The 20,403-nt window shown below is 40.9% G+C and overlaps 3 protein-coding genes across 4 annotated transcripts; all 3 read right to left on the reverse strand.

The window, feature by feature from the left end:
- Positions 1 to 5,447: 5,447 nt before the first annotated feature.
- LOC306978066 (histone H4 transcription factor) lies at positions 5,448 to 10,230 on the reverse strand. The gene is made up of 10 exons (XM_079576524.1): positions 10,184 to 10,230; positions 9,731 to 9,907; positions 8,510 to 8,736; positions 8,313 to 8,430; positions 8,081 to 8,233; positions 7,934 to 8,008; positions 7,720 to 7,840; positions 6,963 to 7,101; positions 6,670 to 6,794; positions 5,448 to 6,090 (listed from the first exon to the last, which is right to left on the reverse strand). Exons 2-10 carry the CDS (start codon positions 9,879 to 9,881, stop codon positions 5,670 to 5,672), a joined length of 1,530 nt encoding a protein of 509 aa, XP_079432650.1. The 5' UTR covers positions 9,882 to 9,907; positions 10,184 to 10,230; the 3' UTR covers positions 5,448 to 5,669.
- Positions 10,231 to 11,209: 979 nt separating this feature from the next.
- On the reverse strand, positions 11,210 to 16,205 carry map6b (microtubule-associated protein 6b). 2 transcript variants are annotated; one of them, XM_079551404.1, is made up of 4 exons: positions 15,280 to 16,205; positions 14,475 to 14,676; positions 14,216 to 14,244; positions 12,464 to 12,603 (listed from the first exon to the last, which is right to left on the reverse strand). In XM_079551404.1, the coding sequence occupies exons 1-3, from the start codon at positions 15,918 to 15,920 to the stop codon at positions 14,230 to 14,232; spliced, it is 858 nt and encodes a 285-aa protein (XP_079407530.1). In that variant the 5' UTR covers positions 15,921 to 16,205; the 3' UTR covers positions 12,464 to 12,603; positions 14,216 to 14,229. The 2 variants fall into 2 exon arrangements, with proteins under 2 accessions (XP_079407529.1, XP_079407530.1); XM_079551403.1 differs by lacking the exon at positions 14,216 to 14,244 and having other exon boundaries at positions 11,210 to 12,603; positions 15,280 to 16,197.
- A 501-nt stretch (positions 16,206 to 16,706) lies between these two features.
- Positions 16,707 to 19,557, reverse strand: thap12b (THAP domain containing 12b). The gene is made up of 5 exons (XM_079551420.1): positions 19,262 to 19,557; positions 19,041 to 19,161; positions 18,832 to 18,942; positions 18,715 to 18,751; positions 16,707 to 18,621 (listed from the first exon to the last, which is right to left on the reverse strand). Exons 1-5 carry the CDS (start codon positions 19,348 to 19,350, stop codon positions 16,730 to 16,732), a joined length of 2,250 nt encoding a protein of 749 aa, XP_079407546.1. The 5' UTR covers positions 19,351 to 19,557; the 3' UTR covers positions 16,707 to 16,729.
- Between the last annotated feature and the right edge of the window lie 846 nt (positions 19,558 to 20,403).

A 20,403-nucleotide genomic window follows, 5' to 3' on the forward strand; every position in this document is an offset into this window, starting at 1 on the left:
GGCTACTCGGTATAAGGGGGGAAGCACTTTACTTTTAACAAACTAACAAAGTATATAGGCCTACAGGGAATTCAAATAATATATTAACAAAGCATTTAACAGAGGAAGTTTGGACATTTCCACAATGCCATGTTACGCTGAGGACACGAAGCAGGAGCGGTTTCTGTACACAAAGCCCACTTTTGCTTTAATCTTGGTTTGAAGGATCTAGCCAACTTGTAAATTGTGAATTGCTCTGGATTCATCTGAGGTGGCAAGACTTTAGGAGAGTTAGCAGATCTATTAGCTAAAACCATATAAACTTCTTCTTCTTCTTCACATTGAGAGGTCCACATTTGTAAAGGACTTTTAAAGATTGAGAAAGCTTCCCTGTAGATTTTGAATAAGTGTTTATAGAGAGAGGTATTCAAAATTGTATCATCTGCATAAAGGTGTACAAATCCTTTGCAAACAGATAGATTGAGGGATGTCATTTATGTATACAAAAAACAACGTTGGACCTAGGATGGATCCCTAAGGTACTCCTTTGGAAGCACAAAGAGGACAAGAATATGGGGAGTCAATTATTATGATCTGAAACCCCAATCTTGCTGAGTTGTTATCGAAAAGTTTTAGAAAGAATGCTTTTTCTAAGTCTATGAAAATAGCTGCACAATTTACCTTTGAGTCCAGAGCAGATGTTATATTGTCAAGAACTATGATTGAAAGTGACATCCATTTGTTTTCACTAACACACACTGTCCTGACCAAATAAACCAATAAATAAATGAATAAACTTTCAAAACAGTTGTGACACATCACAAAAATAGGGTCCCCTTTGGTGCCAAGACTGCCCTGAAACAAGACATTTGAAATTTCAGGGTGACTATCCCAGTTAAAGATTAAAAGATTCAAAAGAATTTTTTACTTGTCAAATCATTTGAAATTATATTTCTCTCATCCTTGATTGTGGAGCGGGGGTTGGAGGGAGAGGGGTGGGAGCACAGGGAGTTCAGCTTCCTGATGGTCTGGTGCTTGAAACTATAGGTTAATAATGACAATTCTTTCTCACACACACCACATTCACATATAAGCAATGGTCACAATTAAATAACTTTCATGACTCAACTGGGCACAGAGAGGATGAAGTGTGAAGGCCTTATGGCAGAGTGGAATTTTTGAAATGGGACTTCTAATTGTCCCCTCCTGGAACCGCCACCTTAACGTAGTGGAGGGGTTTGAGTGCCCGAATGGCCCTGGAGCTCTGTTGTCGGGGGCTTCGTACCCCTGGTAGGGTCTCCCACGGCAAACTGGTCCTGGGTGACGGGTCAGACCAAGAACGGTTCAGAAGGCCATTATGAGAGACCAACAGGCCCGGTTAGAATCGTGAGGCCGTCTTTCCGTGGACCCACCACCTGCAGGAGGAGCTATAAGTGGCTGGTGCAATGTGATTTGGGCAGCTCCAACAGCTGCCCCCACGACCCGGAAACGGAAAAGTGGAAGAAAATGGATGGATGGATGGACTTCTAATTGTTTTCTTTCAAAAATAGCTTATTCTAGCCACTCTGCCACAAAGGCCAGATTTGTGCAGTGTACCACTAATAATAATAATAATAATGCATTGGTTTTATATTGCGTTTTTCTGGACACTCAAAGACGCTTTACATTGCACTATTCATTCACTCCATACTCGGTGGTGGTAAGCTACTATTGTAGCCACAGCTGCCCTGGGGTAGACTGACGGAAGCGAGGCAACCAGTCTGCGCCATCGGCCCCTCCGACCACCACCAACCGCTCACTCACTCACTCCATTTGCTCCTGGTGTTACCAAACGGTCTCCCATCCAAGTACCGACCAGGCCCTTCCCTGCTTAGCTTCCAAGGTCTGACGGGATTGGGCATAGCAAAGGCGGTATGACCACCTAATACGCCTAATAGTTGTTTGTACAGCTTCCCCCACCTGAGCTGCAGCCCTGAAGTTCATCCAGGGTCACCATAGGCTTCTTGGTAACAGGTCTGGTCAGTGCTGTCCTTCTTCGGTCAAGCTTAGGAGGACGCCTGGGTCTTGGTAGGTTTTCAGTGATGCCTTACTCTTTCCATTCCTGGATGGTGTATAACTGTACTTGAGAGATGTTGAAAAGCTTTGGAAATCTTTTAATAACCTAACCCAGCTTTATACTTCTGAATAACTTTATCCCGGACCTGTCTGGTGTGTTCTTGGACTTCATGACGCTGTCTGCTCCCCAGTAGTCTCTTAACAGACCTCTGAGACCATCACCGAGCAGCTGTATTTGAACAGACATTAGATTGCACACAGGTAGACTCTATTTACATTTGGTCAACATGTTATCATTCAGAAATCTTCATTCAAATTCGGAAAGCAGTTGGTTGCACTAAAGGGAACGGGGGGTCGGTACTTATGCACATCCCACTTTTCAGTTTTTTATTTATACTTCTATGTTTATGGTCCATAGCGTGGCAAAATGGCAAATAGTTGTAGACTAGCTGTCCTGTTGAATAAAGCATATGGGCCAAAACATCCTTTAAAAAACAATTACAGTAAATGGTTTAAAATCCTTTGTATTTTTGTCTGTTTGAAAACCTGCTGTTACCTTCTAAACCACTTCTCCAAAGTGAATCACAAAGGTTTAGTGTGCTGACGGGATTACATTTAAGCATTAGGAGTAGTTAATGGTCTTTGGTGAGTAACACTGACTGACTGGCGCAACAGAGTCAGGTGGTGGGACAGAAGACGCTGTGGCCGGATAAAGAACAGACAAAGAGACATGAGCGCTTGGCTTCTTGACACAGGTAAAGCACATTTAAATATTTTAAGTGAGTAATTTTTTTATGTAGAGTAGATTGACAAAATGTATTCATACCTGATTACATTTACATCAGTTATCTAATTATTCAAAAAAACCTAGGTGATGTGAGAATGCTATGATAAGCCTCACAAATAATAAATCGGTTATATACAGGTCACAGTAGCTTCTATAGGCCTATGTGTATCAGCTGTCACGAGAAGTGCTAGTACTGACCGGGGATAAGTCAGCTCTTTTCAGTCAGTATGGTTTGAGTCCAAGTCCAGTCCACAGCTTTGATATTAGATCTGTGAGACTCCTGCACAGCTAAAAGTAACAGACTTGATTTAGTTTGCACTTTAACTGGGACCACAATAGAATAATCTGACAAAGTACGGTTGAAGTACAACTGGAAAGTCTCAACTGGATTTTTTCAGTTTCAAATCCTGACACAATCTGATTTAGTTTTGAACAGACAATTGGAATCATCCTGTTCCTAGTTTCAGTTGTGACACTATGATTAAAAGTAAGGCAACATGTTAATCATGTATGTAATGTAATTATATACAATTACAAGGGGGTTCCACAAGATGGTAGACTGTATACTCTGTGTGAGTTGGGAGTAGTGGAGGATGAATTTCATTTCTTGTTTTACTGTCCAACATATAATGATTTAAGAATTGCTTTGTTCACAAAGATTCAATGTAAAAATCCTGATTTGTTTTGGCTCTCTGACGGTGAGAGGCTGTGCTGGTTATTTAAAAATGACATTTTTACTTTAATTTTGTTGAAAAAGCATGGACACTGAGGCAAAGCACTTTATATCCTGAGAGATAGTAACAGTTTATATTTAGCTTTGTTTATTGGTGTTGGCTGTCTTTCTTATTATTGTTGATAGTGTCATATAAGCCCACGGGGGCTGGGCACATATTGTTTGTGCATGACTCGTAAATAAATAAATATTCATTTATTCATTCATTCATTCATTCATTCATTCATTCATTCATTCATTCATATATACTTCTCTTCCCTATGCATAGTACCAAGCATCGTCATTCAGAATGTTTTCAACAGCTCCGGCCACAAGCTTCATCCACAAAACAAGTCATAAGAGGGCCTTGAAATCGCCGGTATGTAACCTGCATTCTTAATTGATTGAATCATTGATTATAACAGGGGGAAAAAATAATAATAAAATCTTCATTTTCAGAGGCACAGAAAATGGGCATCTATGCATATCAACATTGCATGGCAGATTTATTATAAGGAGCAGCAAAAGGTAAGAAAATATGCATTAGTGGTATGTTCTACAGTACTCGTTTAGTTATTACAATTGTTGAATGCACTACATTTTCTTCATTTTTGTCTGTAGGAAATTCAACTGAAATCCAAGAGTTGGCTTTGTGACTTTGAAGCTAAGGACAGTTTAGGTGAGTAATGATAATGGCTTATACTGAACTGATTATAATGGTTCAAACTAATTGTTAAGATCATTATTCTCCTTTTTAGATAAGGCACACCCCTGTATTTATCGTCACACCACTGAGAGCAGACTGGATAAACTGCATCCTTACCAGTTCTGTAATGGTATGGGAAAATACGAACAGCAGAAGAAATTGGTGTGTGATTTCAAAACCTGTAACTACATCTGGAAGCCACGTGACTCTGAGTTCCCCACATTGTACCCCAGTTTCTTCAAAGACAAGAGACAAACGCAGGAAGTACAAGAAGACTTCTGGTCCCATGCAACCTCAGATAAGAAGGCTGTCTTTTTTTCCAATAGCGGTAACTGGATTAATAATCTACAGCCGATTTATTCACCAAGTGCAAATCCTATCAACCAACACCAAGTGCCCTCAATGTTGACATGCGTAAAACTAGAGGGCACGAATCGGTCACTTTTTTACCCCCCAGTTCTCACCCAAGATTTCAAACACAAGACCTTCAATCAAGCAGTGGAGCAAAACTGTAATGTCCAACGTTTGTGGATGCCCCCCGCCTCTTTGTGGACTCATGGCAACAGCTTGTTTGGCTCGCCCAATCTGTAAAGCCAGTTTCAGTGTTAGTAAAAGTACCAAGTGATGGATATAGTCTGCATCTGTGGAACAGTCTCATGCTGTTTTAAGCCACTTCTTAAATGACAAGTTTAACACATGTTTTCAGCACTGCCTGAGAGTGTTTTAGTATAACTATATTGTTTTCATATTGTCTGCACATTGATAATGTTTCACCTATGTACTAATGTTTTATTTGTGTGGTCAGTACATTTTTGGATTTAAGCAATAATTGACATTTCTGTGATTTCCAAATGGAGCATTAGGATCCACAAGTGGCATTTCTGTATTACTGCAACTGTATTTTGTACAGTATCAAATAATAGTGTCGGTACCAAAAGTGGATCGTATTACCAGTTATACGCTCAAAATTAGACTTAAAACAACAATCGTCTGTGGAGAAATTTCACTATATATTTAACAGATTAAGAATGCAGAGTGTATAAAGTAAATATCTTTATTTGGTTTGTGTCTTGTTGTAACTGACTTACTGTATAATATGGACACAAAAATATAAAAACAACAATGACAAGGTTTCTTTTATATCAAAACTGTATTTAAAACTACAAAATAATCATCAAAACAGTGATACATTCTGAATTTTAGGGGTAAAAAACAAATAAAATCAGTGAATAAAATATGAGGACCAAAATATTGTTGCAGTGCGTAAAGTTATTATAAATATCTGCTTTCAAATTTAAGTAAACATCTAAGTGCTACATATCACAAGGATTCGGCTAAAACATTAAAATAATTTGAAAGGAACAGCTAAAACACTGTTAACAGATAAAACTTTGAAATAATCCTAAAAAGTAACATCAGATTAGATCCTACTATACCACATCCATCCCGAGACCCCTGGCTACCTCAGTCAGGGCCTGAACCGCCCCGGACGTCCCACTAGTGTCGCAGTCATCCTGAGAGAAGAGCTTGGGGTCCTCCTCTAGCTGCGGGACGGTGCTCATCATGCTGTACACGGGAGAGTCATTGGGACTGGCCTGAGATGCCATGTCCTCAGCCCCCGACAGCTCTGAGGAGTATGAGGATGAGGAGCAGGACGAAGGAGAAGAGGAGCCCACAGGAGAGGCCTCTGGTGGGACGGATGACCTACAGTTGCGGCTGGTGCTGGCCCTCTGACTTCTGCGCACGCTCTGCGGCTTTTTGGCCATGTTCTTCATTATCTCTTTAGTCACTTCCACAGTCTCAAAGCGCACCATGTTCACTTTGAGAAAGCCATCAGTATCCTTTTTATATCTAAAGTGGAAGAGTTAAAAACAATATCACAATATTCTAAAAATATATATACTGTATATATACATTTATAGCTTAAAGGAGCTATACCTGATTGTACAAAGAAACAGGGTCACAAATTTCAAATTGCTATTTTCTGGTCCAAACTCATCTCAAACCTTCCAATGCATTTACAACATCAAAATTGGGACTGAGTTTAAACCAGGTTTCACAATTTTCAGGAAGGAAAACTGTCACTTCACTGTAAAAAGTGCCTACTAGCCCTTACATTTTATGACTGTTTAAAATGCTTTAAAACCAGTGTTTTTTGGATAAATGTCTGCTTTTACCATATACTAAAGGGCAAAACAAATTTTATTCCAATAACAGAAAATTAAAAAAAATCAAGGATAGCTTCTTTAATGAGAAAACCACACAGAGCGCAATCACCATGTGAAGTATTCTATGATGGCGTGGAAAATTCAAATTAATCTATACAAAAATGCATTTTGTGATTCTAACAATGCACAAAAACAAAGGTGCGCTACACGGTAATTTACAGTACTGTATTATGCATCATGATTAAAAGTATTTTGTCCAAACCTGAAGCGAGAATGTCCTGAGGGCCACTTGAGCTCATGTTTCTTGCGCAGGTGAAGTGTGAGGGTGTAACACCAGGAGAAGACCTTCTCACAAATATGACATTTATATTTCGACATGCCCCCAGCCTGTGAAAGAAGCATCAATGTCAGAGATGTAAATCTATGACTATGACACTTTTTGTATTGATTATATTTCTTAAGCTGAGAAAGAAAACAACAGGAAGTCTGTAGAAGGACATACACAGCGACTCCACAGACCCAATCAGAACAAATGTACTTTTGTTTAATACAAACCTCATGCACTCTTTTGAAGTGATGGTTCATAGTCTGAAAAGTATGGCAGGAATAGTCACAGCCTTCGACAGTGCAGTGATACACAGAGCCCTCGTTATGGACCTCTGTGTGCTTCTGCAAATCACGCTGGTTTTTAAACCTGCAAAAAGTAAAATTACGATAATTGCACATTTCTTTTCAAATAATAAAAAAAGACAAGCGCCACCTCCCCCAGCTCACCCCCAACATATCCCTCACCTGCCCCTGCATCATGTCAACACAAACACGTGCAGCAACAGTTAGTCAGAGTTTAGCATTAAGAGTCTACAAAAGAGAACGAGCTGACAAACATATCTACATATCTACAGGGAGCTCTCAAACCAATTTCCTCCTTATGGTTACAGGGCACCGGGAAGAGTGTGAGGCATTCAAGGGTTGTGGGAAGTAAAACCTCTGCACCGTAAACATAGTTCTAAATAGAAGTATTACGTTCTAAATGCCAAAACACACTTATTAACATGAATGTTGCAAATAAATATAATCTAAATGTTTACTCTGCTGCATATCTTATTTATTCTGATGATAAAATGTGGATTAATCCGTTCATCATTGAATCCATCATCAGTGCAGCGTGTGCTGTGCAGAGGGAGTGAGGAGCACGGGCAGAGCTGGGTTCACTACTGGTACCTACTAACAATAAAAATTCCAAAAGACAAAGCTGAGGGCAGCGTTAATGCCAATTCTAACATAGATTTACATGTCAAGCCAAACGGTGTACCTTTTGTCACAGAAATCACATGGAAACGGCCGCTCATCACAGTGACGAAACCTGATGTGTATTTTCAGAGCTGCGAGAGTGGTGCAGGTCATGTCGCAGAAAGGACATTTTACCTGATTCACTTCATATGAAATTACAAAAAAGAAAGTCAAAATAATTAAATTAATTCAAACCACTGAGTGATGTTCAAAAAGTTAGACAGCAAACTACTTACCATGTTGGCGGACATGGTCCCTTAGAAGCCTCTCATTGGAAAAAGCCTTCCCGCAATGTTCACATACAAGAGTCTCTAATTAGGCACAGACGTATTAGTGCTATACAAAATACACTCATTCCTATTAAAAAAAAAGTATGGTTCTACCAATTGGCTCAGCCTGTCTTTGCAGATGGTCAAACAATTTTGTGTTGCTGGAGAACATGCTGCCACAGGTGGGACAAGCAACAAGCTTTTCCTGAGTGTGAGTGCGCATATGCTCCCTCAGGCGATAACGGATCTTGAAGAAAGCATCACAGCCTATTTACAAAAACAACACGACAAAAAGACAATGAGAGCTCATTTACATCTGTTCCAAAGAGGACAAGACTCGACTAACCTGTCCAGTGGCAGAACAGTGCTTGATGTTGCTGAGGTTCGTTGAGAGATTGCGATTCAGCACTTTCAACATGATTGTCCACATGACGATAAAACCATTCAGGGTTGTTAAAAGTACTCTGTCAACCGAAAATGTACAAATATGTTTCACTTACTATGAATAAATAGCAACATGCAGGAAATTAAAAAAATACCTACGTCACATTGTTCCCATTGGCAAACAAACCCCTCCGATCCTTCGGGGACAAGATTGTTGCTATGAGCGCCCTGAGTGCAGCTTGGCAAGTCATGGCGGTCTTTTAGTAGTTGTGAACCAACGTATTTGAGCTTGCTGTGGTAGTTATGAAAGTAAGCATGGATCTCCAATTCTAGTGGACTACCCATAGATAGGAACTCACAGCCGTCCCAAAGGCAAGCGTACTCATCTGGGGAAAAATAAGGCATTAACAATGTACATGTAGAAGCTAAGAACACAAAACTGTATGAGGGACTAAGTCAGGAGTGGCGAACTGGCCAATCAGAGTGCGGCTCTTTGCATGACTGGATATGTTTAATACAATGCGGCTCTTTGCAAAATAATTGGTACATATCCTATAATTCCTATAATCTGTAACAGTCTTGACCAAAAATCCAACCATAGTCCTACAGTACAGACCCTGTTTCCATCTCTACACATGAATGAGAGTCTGTATCTCCCTCCTTTTCAAGGCGGTGTGTAAAAGGTGCCTGTGCAGCCTCACTCACAGCGAGATGTAGGTTAAACAACGGTCAGGAAGATCGTGGCACTGGGATCCGCTTCTGTGCGTTTCAACTTTCTGATTAGCCGACTCTTTATTTGATGAAAGTTGGCCTCATATTTCATTGCGGCTTGTATTGTAACACGAAAATGAGTCATTGACTTTGCTTTCACATGTGACTGTAACAAATGCAACATAAAACAGAATCTCAGACGTCCTCCAGAGGCTCCTGATTAAAGTTGATGAACTTTGTGCAGCCAAGAGTGCGTTCTCCGCACAGTTCAGTCAGGACCGAGCTGCAGGCACTGAGCACACAGGCCCGGGGCGAATCAGAGGAGGGGGCTCAGTGGGCAGGTCCCCACATACAAACACACTCCAGCATTAAAAATCAAATCTAATTCTGTCTCAGTCAGAGCAGAACAGCAGAAAATGTCAGTTTATATAGTCTTGGTGAGGAGTAAAACCATTAAATCTAATACAATTATTGAAAAGAAAAGAAGTTTATTGTGATTAAATATAAATCTATATTACATTATATTTAATCACAATAAACTACCGCCCCTGGATCTCATGAATGGTCGGTGCCTTTGTGGCTCTTCACTGGATCAAGGTTGAACATTTCGGCTCTTGGTCTCTGACTAGTCGGCCACCCCTGGACTAAGTCATATAGAAGTGCACTCACCTAACTCCTCCAAAGCGTCCTTGTCTCCCAGGTAGTCCTTTAAATGCTGGGACATGTGATCACTCAGGTCTTCCATGGTGTGACCTCTGAAGCCGCACGAAGCCCACGCACACAACACCTCAAACTTCCCCAGTCTTTTTGTGGACATCATGATGCTGAGGGCGACCAGCCAATCTTCTGCGTAAAGAAGATATTTTAAAACAACATCAGGTGTAAAATGTGTACACACAAGCTACACGAGGCGGTAAACACCACCTTGCTTTCAAAAGTAGCCTAGTATCTCACGCAGCCCTGCACAGTAGCTGCATCTGTCATCCTGGATTAGCTACGTAGACTTTCCTCGATCAGCGCAAACTGTTTGTTGCAGTAAAATTGTACGGCTCCTTCTCGACGGGGTGGGGTAAACGTTTATACTGGTCTCAAAGCAAATGGTTAGATAAGTGTTTGACTTACAAAATGTTGATTCCGGAGCGGCACACAGCGCACTTCTCCTTCCCTCCGTTCCCTCCTCGCTGGTCGAGTGACTTTGTTTATTTCCGGTACAAGCGGAAGTAGCGACTCAACTTGGTTTACTATCGTTTATACTGCCCTCTGTCGGTCGCCTCATTTGACATAGTTTATTTGACCCATATAAAGTCAATGCAATGTTGTCTCCTGCCTACGTGCTTTCTCACGCAGATACTGGCAAAATACATACAGTAGCCCAGGGTAGGCAAGTCTGTGTCATGGAGGGACGATTTTCTTCATTTCCAAAACGCCAAGGGCCGAAACTCACAATTGTAGCCCAAAGTAAAGCACCTTTTTCTACAAATTTAAGTTGTGCACATCATATATGACCTAAAGCAGTGTTTTGCTGGGAAATGTGAAAATGTTGACATTATTTTTCACATTTTAGAGTCCTTTTCACATATTTGGTCTTTGATTTATGAATAAATGTTTCTTCAAAATTATCTTGAGGGCCAAAGGTCTTATGCTGGAAGGCCGAATTTGGCCCCCGGGCCTGACATTGCCTACCCCTGCAGTAGCCTATACATATACACACTGTTCACTGAATCGGTTTAACAGCACATCGCTTCACTTAGATGTCAGACGTAAGGGCCATAGATGCTTGATATAAATTTGTGGACTCCACGTAAACTCTTATTGGCGAAGATTCAAACATCTTAAAAACATATTGGATCATTTAGTGATGTGCATTCCTAGTGCCCCTCTGCCTTTGCCTGTTAGTCAATATTTTATTACTCTGCAAATTTAAGTGTCCTGTTCTGAATTATTTATGTAACCAGTGTTGCAGAAAGACCGTCACCAACACTGTCTAGATATAACATAAGCTACTGGATAGGCGTTATCTCTGTCCTGGAGTGTGGGTTTATTATCCTTGCATTAGCTTAATCATATCATTCAATCACGACCTCTCTATAGGCACTCTAAGTAATGTGAGCCTAATGAATAGAAGACTCTCTTGAATTAAAAGAAGAAAAAAAAAGTCACAACCCTCAGCTGTGTCATCATTTTATTTCATCCAGAGAAGCTGAGAATACAAGCACACTACCAGAATGTTAGCAGTCACTTCAGTTTCATTTGGGCATGAAGCCACACACAGCTCACACCAGACAGTACGTTACATGATAGCACCAGTTTGGACAGGCTGGACAATAACTCCTATCCAAAACAAGCAGAAGTTGTGTCTCTATATGGGCACTGTTGCATTTATAACTACAAAGGGAAGGCTGTGATGGTGATAAAAACACACTTGACACATAATAGCAATTTTTTTACTCCTTTTTTTTTCTTTTTTTTGACTCTTTAAAAGCAGCATTGATTTATACCTTCATGTTCGTTCAAGTCCTGGCCCTTTCCTCGACCCTTAATGTCTGATAGCAGCCGATCTGGGTGTTTATTTAATGTGTTTATGAATGTGTTTATGAAAAACTCTGTATTAGTCCAGTTTAAAAATTGAATTGGGAACACTAGGCAGCATTAAAGCTTTTGATGTCATCCTTTTAACAATGGCTACAAAAATGTATGTCCTGTTCGATGTTGTTCTTGATGTGACCAAAATCTACTACAACTACCACCACATGCATAATATTTGTAAAACTTTGGCCATTGTGTGTCAAAGTCTATGGTCAATGAATACTCATTTCATTTACAGGCAAGAGTTTGCTAAAATGCCTAAATGTAGTCAAAGATAGCTTATGCATGCAAGCTGTATCAATATTATGTTACAATTTATTGGTTGTCTTAGCAACCCAAATGATGAAACCAGACACCTTTCAGAACAGTGAACTGAAGACCAGGACCGTGGCTGAGGCACTGTAAAAAACTAAACCTTAAAACAGATTTGTCTTTGCACATTTTCTTTCATTCTCACACCCAACAATTTTCAAACATATTTTTTCCCATTTTTTTAATGTCAATCTTCAGTCGAAACAATGCCCTTTTGTACATATGCTGTATGCGTACTAAGAGCGGAGTAGAGATCAAACTAAACTTTTGCTAAGATGTGCAAATTCTGTGTTCAAAATATAAAGCTATTCTGTGTGTGCCACAAAACAATCAAATGCTCACACTTTAACTGGAAAGTGACAGCATAAAAAGTGATTGTTCCAAAGAACAGCAAATGACAAGGCAGCGAAACCAAATGACAAAGGAGATTTGAAAAAGATCTAATGCTTTGCCTCAGCCAGTCTATTACTAATTTCTTTGCTCTTCTTTGTCACTACTCCTTCAGGTTTGGATTCTGCAGGGGATGTTTTCTTCTTGGCTGAGAGAGAACTAGCAATCGCCTTATCTTTTGCCTTTTTTACCATCTTTCCAGTCGTCGTGGTTGGTGTCTTTTTGGGTTTAGCACGTGGCACTGGCTTGTCCACCTACAAAAATATATACAACGTTAAATCATAGAAAGCCATACAACATACACGCTTATTTACATGAAATGGCAAATGACTGGGGCAATCGCTTAACATTTCCTGGAACCTGTGATGCTTGTTGGATCTGTATGAAACGTGGTTGTAATTTTGCGCTGCATTCGTATTAGTACATGTTATCTCTACAAAAAGATGATAACATGCTGATTATAAAAGCAAATGGCAATTGACAAGTTTCATTGGAGCCATTTGCATGTACTGAGCTAATGGCATTAGTGCAATGGACATAATAACATTAAAAAACACAATAATTGATTTTATGCATTTAAATGATTCATGCACAGTAACCATTGACAATTATTGTGGACAAAGTTGAATTCAATTGTTTTTAGTAATTTATCCTTGCCTTTGTGTGGGTATTAACAGACCTAATTCAGGAGTATTGAGGAATTAAGGAATATCAATGCCAATCCTGTTATTAGTGTACAATATTTTAGCCATGTTGAGTTCAGGTAATCCTATTTCACAGAGGTTGTATTCTATAATACATTAATACGTTCATGGGAAGATAATTGTTTCTTCTAGAAACATTGGACAGTTAATTGAAGTGCAGAAATGTCCACATGAGTCAATGTAGTGGACTATATTTCTAGGTGATTGAGATTTTGTATTTAAATGTAACCAGAGTTTGGTATGGTTTGCCGGGTGATTGTGCCATCTACAACATTGTGCACTGGAAAAAGGCCCCATCCACTCTGCAACATAATGGGACTTAACCTCTTTGGCCCTTTGAAGAGGAGAACTTTCCCGAAACGTCGAGCATCTAAGCGTAGAAATGTCCAGTTGAGAATTTAGTGGACTCTGTTTACGTATTTTCCTGGATGATTGCGATTTTTTAAATGATCAAATTTACTATACATTAATATCAAGGAAATAGGAAGGGTATAGCATATAACTGAGGATAACAAGTGATAATATTTTGCAGCCCTATTCCCATAGAAAATACACATTACAATACATTTTATATGAATTGAATTAATTTTGTCAACAGTCAAAACGAAAGTATTACCACTCTTTCAACTAGTACTATGAAATAAATTGCATGTGTGTCCTGTTTCCATGTAACTACGATAGTTACCATGTTATTACACTTTTAGGTACCATGCTATTTATTTATTGAAGTGGAATAACCCCTTGAGATGAGCCATCTCGTTTTCAAGGGGGTTCTCATGTCCATGTACAATAAATTGACCGTACCGCTGTTAGGAAGTAATGCTTAACTAATGTATAATAGTCTTGGGTTTGGAAAAACAATGTAATTATTACCAGTCTTAAATGTTGAATGTGTGCTTATGTGGAAAGTGTGATGAAATATGGGTTTCATGAATAAACGCCAGTCCCTTGTAACCATCCAGTGTATGTTGTATTTTACTCGGTTTCTAACAGTGAGACATAGTGGTCGTGTGGCCAGAGAGAATAACAAACAGTGGAGTGCTTCTTTTGGAGTGCTTCTTTGGCAGATAGTGACAGAATTGGCAAGTTTAAGTGCATAACATTAGTATGCACTAGTGTAGAGGGTCAGTCTCCATGCCTTTAGAAGAAACAGGAAACACACCTGACTACAGCAGATCACTCTGAGACGTCCTACAAAAATGAGACAGGGAGTGGCCATATGAACACACCACCAAACAGCAATTTATGTATATTGTCCTTATAGTTGTGAGAAACGTACAATGCATTTATGATTTAACATATTTACTATTACAGAGTAAAAGTAGAAGTCTACAGTAGCCTAGAATAATATGGCAACATAAGTTTGACAATGACACAGATAATGTGTTGTACACTACTCATTTTGAAGTGCATGCTCTCACCTTGCTGGGTTCACTGTAGAGGCTGCGTACCCTCCGACGCTCTGACACCTTGTTGTCACTGGGAAGGGCTTTGACCTGCTCCCCTTTGTATGTGGCACTGTAGCTGGTCTCCAGACTGGTCTCCTCCCCTGGGGGCTTGTACTGAGGAGGAGCTTTGATGGGCTTGGCAGGTTTCACATCTTTGTATGCCTTAAACTCAGTCCTGTTACATGAACACAAGCCAAACACAAAGAATCTGTCCCTGCTGCACAAAAACATTCTTATTACAGGATGTTAAAACACTGAGAAGCAAGTGTAAGTGATTGTAAATAAATTACGCTTTTTTTTTCTTTCATCTGTGTGGCTTATGTTTCAGGATCAAATTCATCCATTCATCTCTCTGTAGGTTATTGGCTTGGGCTTTGTTATAACATGATCTGTCTATTGCTTTTTTGTCAAAGCTTTTATGTGCACGTGGAGCACAATTAAAAAGCTATAGCCTAGTTAAAGCAGAGCGTTACAGCATGATGCCCATTGATGTATGACACTGGTATCTGCATCTATACAGAGCAAATTATTCAATTTGGGCCATTATGCGTATGACAAGAAGTGAGACCGGAAATAGGATCCTTCATTCATGGGACTTGCCATTGATTGGGAAATAGAAACTGAGGTGAATCAATGATGGAGCCCTTGCTGGTAAGCAATCACCATGCTTCTGCAATTCAGTGGGGACGAAACAGATCAGATCAACATCAATGAGCAAATAATACGATCATATATTTTAGGATGAGTATGTCTGCACACCAACAAAGTAGCCAGTTACCTGTAGCTACTGGATGTAGTCATGACCTCCTTGATTTGTCTGTTGAAGGCGTCTGCTGCTGCCCGGCCTTTGCGTTGCTCGGCGCTCACTTCTGCGTTCACCACCTGACTCTCACACTTCTCAGCAGTTTTCCTCTCTTCAGACTGTCCTCTCTTCGTAGCCTTCGTTTCCTTCTCATGAACCTTCTCCTCCAGTTCACTCTTCTCGGGCCGACTGTCCACCTCCGCTGATTTAGGGATCCATGGGTGATCATGTTTCTTCGGAATGGGCCAGGGTTTGTAGTCCTTCTGGTACTGCGTTTCGGTGGTGAACGGTTTAGCTGATGGTTGGTACTCATTTCTAGGTTTGCAGCTGGGCTCGGGGCGTACTTTCCACGCCTTGAAGTCTTGGCGCATGACGGACGCAGAAGAGCCATCTTTAGCGGGCGGTGCCTTTGCAGCCTGCTCCCCGGGATGAGGCTGGGTTTCTATGGCAATGGCAGCGGCGCGGGTCGGCCGGGGCTGCGGATGATGCGCCACATGCTGCACCTCGGCCACATCAGAATATTTGGTGAAAACCAAAGGCACAGCGATGTCCGCTTTGTCTAGCTCGCTCCAGAAGCGATTGATGCAGCAAGCACGCGTAATGCAAGGCCATGCCATGACAAACACGGAAACAATATAAAGACGTCCTACCTACAAGATCAAGAAGACGGGCTTTGTCAATCAGCTCGTAGTCGCTCGATGCTGACGAGTTTTCAAATGCAGTTTTTTTTCATTGGTGCACATTGGAGTCTGGTTGCGTATCAGACTGACCCCACCCACGTTTGCGTGATGCCTTCAAATGCATGGGGTCTGCACTGGGAGCTTGCACCGTGAACTATCACCTGAGTCTGTCAACGTCTGACCACACAAAGACAAGAGAACTTTAACCCCTTACATGCACAGGAAATATTGTGCTATTACAGAAAAAGACACACAAATGTTTTATCAAGCATTTCTGATGAAACAATATTTTATTTAGGCTACTGGATACAAAAACACGACTTTGTACAATGAGGAATCTCGAATTTAGCCAAACTAGAAAATGTAAAGTAATTGAGTACTGTGTTGATGTAAATACATTTAAACAGTATATTGTCATTTAAATAGCTAGTCTCAGATAATTGTAGATGTGTTTTTTTTTCTTTCATTGAATTAAACTGTATATGCGCTCTCATGTCTCTGGAGTCGGAGAGTCCATTCATTGTCCATCAACGCTGCCAGTAGTGACGCGAGTGCTCCCTCTTGTGGCAACACGACAGACTGCGCTCGTAGTCAAATTACAAAAGTATTAACAATCAGTTCAAATGTAAAAATGGCTGAACATAGTTCATTTCATATATATTACAGGCAAAAGGGTTTACAGTCCTGCTTCATATAAATGTAGTTTACACTTCATTTAACGACACATCTTGCTTATAAGCAAACTGTTACGAGACATTTGATCCTTTTGCTTCCATGTCAGTTCCTTCTTCTGACTCTACCCCTGGATCCTCTTCTGGGTACAGTCTGCAGTATTTATCCACCATGACATCTAGATCATATTTGACATGAGTATTAATGTTAAGCATGGCCAGACTTTTGTTCCACTGTGAAGCAGTCAAGTTGCTAAAGTAAGCCTGGAATCGCTCCACTGCTGCATTACTGTTGTCCACCAACTTGAGCACTGGCAAAGTGGACAGCACTTTAAGGAAGGTGTTCACATTGGGGAAGAAATTAACATCCGGAAGCTTAAGAGTTTCATGGATGGTGTTGGGCAGAGGCACCTCTTTGCCTCGATGTTTCCACTTGATTCTCCAGCAGTGTAGCTCTGCCGTGAGAGTGTCAGAGCTGGGGAGGTCACTGCGGTACACATCCGCATAATTTTCCTCCATTGTGTTGAACTTCATCTGACCCATGATCCCTGGCACAAGTGAAAGGCACTTGAAAGCCTTCAGGTTGTTCTCAGAGAACATATCCTCCACTTCTTGCATGATGCCACACATAACAGGCACCGTCACATACTCTTTATAGTATGCTTCGACTTGAACTTCACCCATCTCAGAAGCTCGCTGTTTACGAATGAACAGCCTTGGAAGGTTTTCTGGGATACCCAAAAGACCGGCCATGTTGAGAGCCTCTTCATACCAAAATTCATGGTAAACATCAATGTTGTCATTTACCTCATTTAATGAATGAAGGACAGCAGTCAGGCTGTTGGCAGCACAAAAAACATCAAGGGTTTCTCCCTGGAGATTTCTGCCAAAGGCTCTGGTGAATGTGAGAACATTCTTCAGGATGACAATTGTAACTACCATCTCAAAATCTGCCAGTGTCTCAGTGACTGCATAAGCATCAGCCATTACTTGAGCTGTAAATTTCCCATCAGTATTGTCCAGGATATTTTCAATGCACAGCAGCAACGGGGGTAGTATTTCTAAAAGAACATCAAAGACGTTATGTTCCTTTGTCCAGCCAGCTGCACAGTTTTGAATTAATGCCTCGGACCTCTCACTCTTCTGGTAATACACAGAGACGGCTTTATGAAGTTCATCTAGGGTGAAGGGAGCCTCAAAGAGAGCACTGATCCTTCTCAAAGTTTCCATAAGGTTTTGAACATTAGGAAAAGGTAAACTATGTGACAAATGGATGTTGAGTGCAATGCTTGAGCAGGGCATATGCAACACCAGTGGGTATTTCTCCATCAATAACGCAGCTACCGCCTTCATCTTCGTAGACGCAGACCCGGTGGCCTTATGAGCTTGGCCGCGACAGTCTTCCATGCTGAGCCCCCAGCGCTCAGTGAGCTGAGACTCCAGCCTCTCCACAAGTGCAAACTCACTTCCTTCGAACAAGACAAAATCCACAAACTCCTCTCGCAGTACGTTCTGGCTGACAAATCGCAAATAGACTGGTAGTTGACTTTCATCAGCAAATTCAACCAGTTCACCTGTGATTATGGAGAAGAAGCGGCTCTCTCTGACCTCCATCAGGATCTCCTCTCTGACTGTATTTTCACAAACATCCAACAGCTGGTTCTGATGCGACGATGACAGATATTCTGAGTTCACAGCGGTGTCCTGGAAACGTCTGCGTAACACCTCATCTCCAGCATTCATACGCACATCAAGAAGGGCCTGAAGATTGTTTGACATGTGACCAAATTCAGATGCCTGGTCATTTTTTAACGGGATATTTTGCTTCCCCATCATAAGCAAAATTTCAAACTGCAATCTGAGGTAGTCGCGATACTCCTTCTCTTCGACAGACATTTGAGGTTCATCATTGATGGTCTCCTCGACTGTTGGTTCCTTCTTTACCAGCTGGTCAATAGATGATGCCACTGTAAGGAAGGGAATGTGACCAAATGTTACATATCACTTTAGTAATAAATAATAAATAAATAAATAAAAGACAAATTCAGCACAAAACTCACATCGTCTTTCTTTAATTTTCCTGAGGTCTTCTTCAGTCTGTACAGAAAACAATACACTTTAATAACCAATGTGTGTTTAAGTGTTGGTCTAACACAGACAACATACTGTACACCTACCAGTTCTTTGATTCTTTTGCGATGTCTCATGGTATTGGGATTTTTCAGGTGACTTGTCAAGTCGAATATGGTGGGAATAGCAGTATCCTTCAGAACAGTTCTGTATGGGCTCTGAAAATATGAAGTGTAAAAGACAAAGTTGAGTAATATGAGGCATAACAACAATCGACTTATGTTCAGTGACAAAAAAACAACTGCTAGGTTCATACCGTTTTGTACACCATTGCTGGGTCAAAGTGTTTGGCACACAATCTGTAGTGCTTATTCAGTTGGTCTGATGTTTTGGTCTCCAAATCCGCCCGGCGACAATTTTCTACCCAGAGTTTACATCTACAAAATACAACACGTGCCGATTAACTTTATATAAACAAAACAAACGTTTCAATCAACAGATTTATAGAAACATGTTGTTTACAGGAGTTGGTCCTACCTTTCTGGATCCCGTGGAAATCGGAAAAAGGCCAAATCAGATTCGGTGCTCTTCCGTGTGCAGTTTGGGGCCGCGCAAAAATTCGGCATGTTTGTTGCTAGCAAGATAGCAAGGCTAACAATATCGGAAGTTTTCGTCTTCAGTAAGCTAGTAACAATACATTAACCCGAGTTAAATCACCGGATTACACGTATAGAAGAAGATAGCTAAAATGCATGTTTTGTTTTTTAAACTCTTGGTTAGCCGTGTTTAGGGCGATCCAGTTCATAGTTCAGTTAGAGAATCGAGACGGATTTCAAAAAGAGAAAAAAAAGTGGGCTGATGCTCCCGCCCCTTGGCCATGTTCCCGCGCTGTGATTGGTGGTTCTTCTCCACTTCCTGTTAGTGGCTGGTAAACGTGATGCGATTGGTCCCTGGGAAAACGGCCATCAAACCAGTCAGACCCAGTGCAGTGTTTTTTTTCTGTTGTTTTTTTTACACACTGTAAGGCACATAACGGTTCATCATAACAGTTCATAGCAAGTCAAGAAACATTTGGTTGAGTAGAAAATGTTCTGCGTAACGACACCCAAATTGGTATCACCGTTTCACCCAGCGCCTGTTTTCAACAACAAAGAGGTTATTTAAGCGCTCCGTCGAGGGAGCTATACTTTTATGCATTGTAGGTAACCCCATCAGCGAAGCAAAACACATTAAAATATCAAGGTTTAGTGTGTATATAAAAAAGATAACATATATTTTGCGTCGTGAGATGGCTCGTTGGTCTAGGGGTATGATTCTCGCTTAGGGTGCGAGAGGTCCCGGGTTCAAATCCCGGACGAGCCCATGTTTTTAATAAATAAATTGAGACGAAAACAAAACTCTAGGTCTTCAAATTATTTTGCGTATAATGTTTTGTGTTAGTCTATTGATCTATTAGAGCTCCCTTGTAATCTGTCTGGGTCAGAAATGGGGAGTCTGTAGACCGGTTTATCTGGTGCCGGGTATGCCTGGCAGAGAGTGACTAATAGAAGCAACTCTAAGCCTCTGACTTGCAAAATAACACATCGGGCTCGTCCGGGATTTGAACCCGGGACCTCTCGCACCCGAAGCGAGAATCATACCCCTAGACCAACGAGCCAGGCCGCAATAAGAGCCTGGAA

Source organism: Gobius niger (genome assembly GCF_951799975.1).
Source record: "Gobius niger genome assembly, chromosome: 1".
In the NCBI taxonomy this organism is placed as follows: domain Eukaryota; kingdom Metazoa; phylum Chordata; class Actinopteri; order Gobiiformes; family Gobiidae; genus Gobius; species Gobius niger.